The sequence below is a fragment of the Penaeus monodon genome, chromosome 23 (assembly GCF_015228065.2).
Source record: "Penaeus monodon isolate SGIC_2016 chromosome 23, NSTDA_Pmon_1, whole genome shotgun sequence".
Lineage (NCBI taxonomy): Eukaryota > Metazoa > Arthropoda > Malacostraca > Decapoda > Penaeidae > Penaeus > Penaeus monodon.
The window spans coordinates 35,140,464-35,140,790 of NC_051408.1; the positions used below are offsets into that span (position 1 = coordinate 35,140,464).

General features: G+C 36.7%; 1 protein-coding gene across 1 annotated transcript in view; it reads right to left on the bottom strand.

Moving 5' to 3' along the window:
• Positions 1-327, bottom strand: part of LOC119587959 (heterogeneous nuclear ribonucleoprotein M-like) — a gene marked incomplete in the record, with an annotated part of 57,205 nt that overhangs the window by 47,980 nt on the left and 8,898 nt on the right. The window contains 1 exon segment of the mRNA XM_037936670.1: positions 141-295. Coding sequence (XP_037792598.1) covers positions 141-295 — 155 coding nt within the window.

Consider the following 327-nt stretch of genomic DNA (forward strand, 5'->3'; position numbering starts at 1 on the left):
TCATTAACAATAACCACTTGAAAGACATTTTTTACACTTTGTTTCCTATTCTCTCACACCTTAATGTTTGCCTTCCTGGGTGTTCACCATCACTTTGATAAAAAATATGTAAAGAAAAAGCCTAAAGTATCTCAACTCACCTCCTTTACAACCAGTTTACGTCCTTTCAACTCATATCTGTGCATTATCTCCACGGCCTTTTGTACTAACTCTGTTGACTCAAACTCAATGACAGCACAACCTCGGGGGCGGTTGTTTTCATCATTGAACATTTCCACATATGAAACTTCACCAACTGAGAAGAGAAATAAAAATGTATCATTTTCC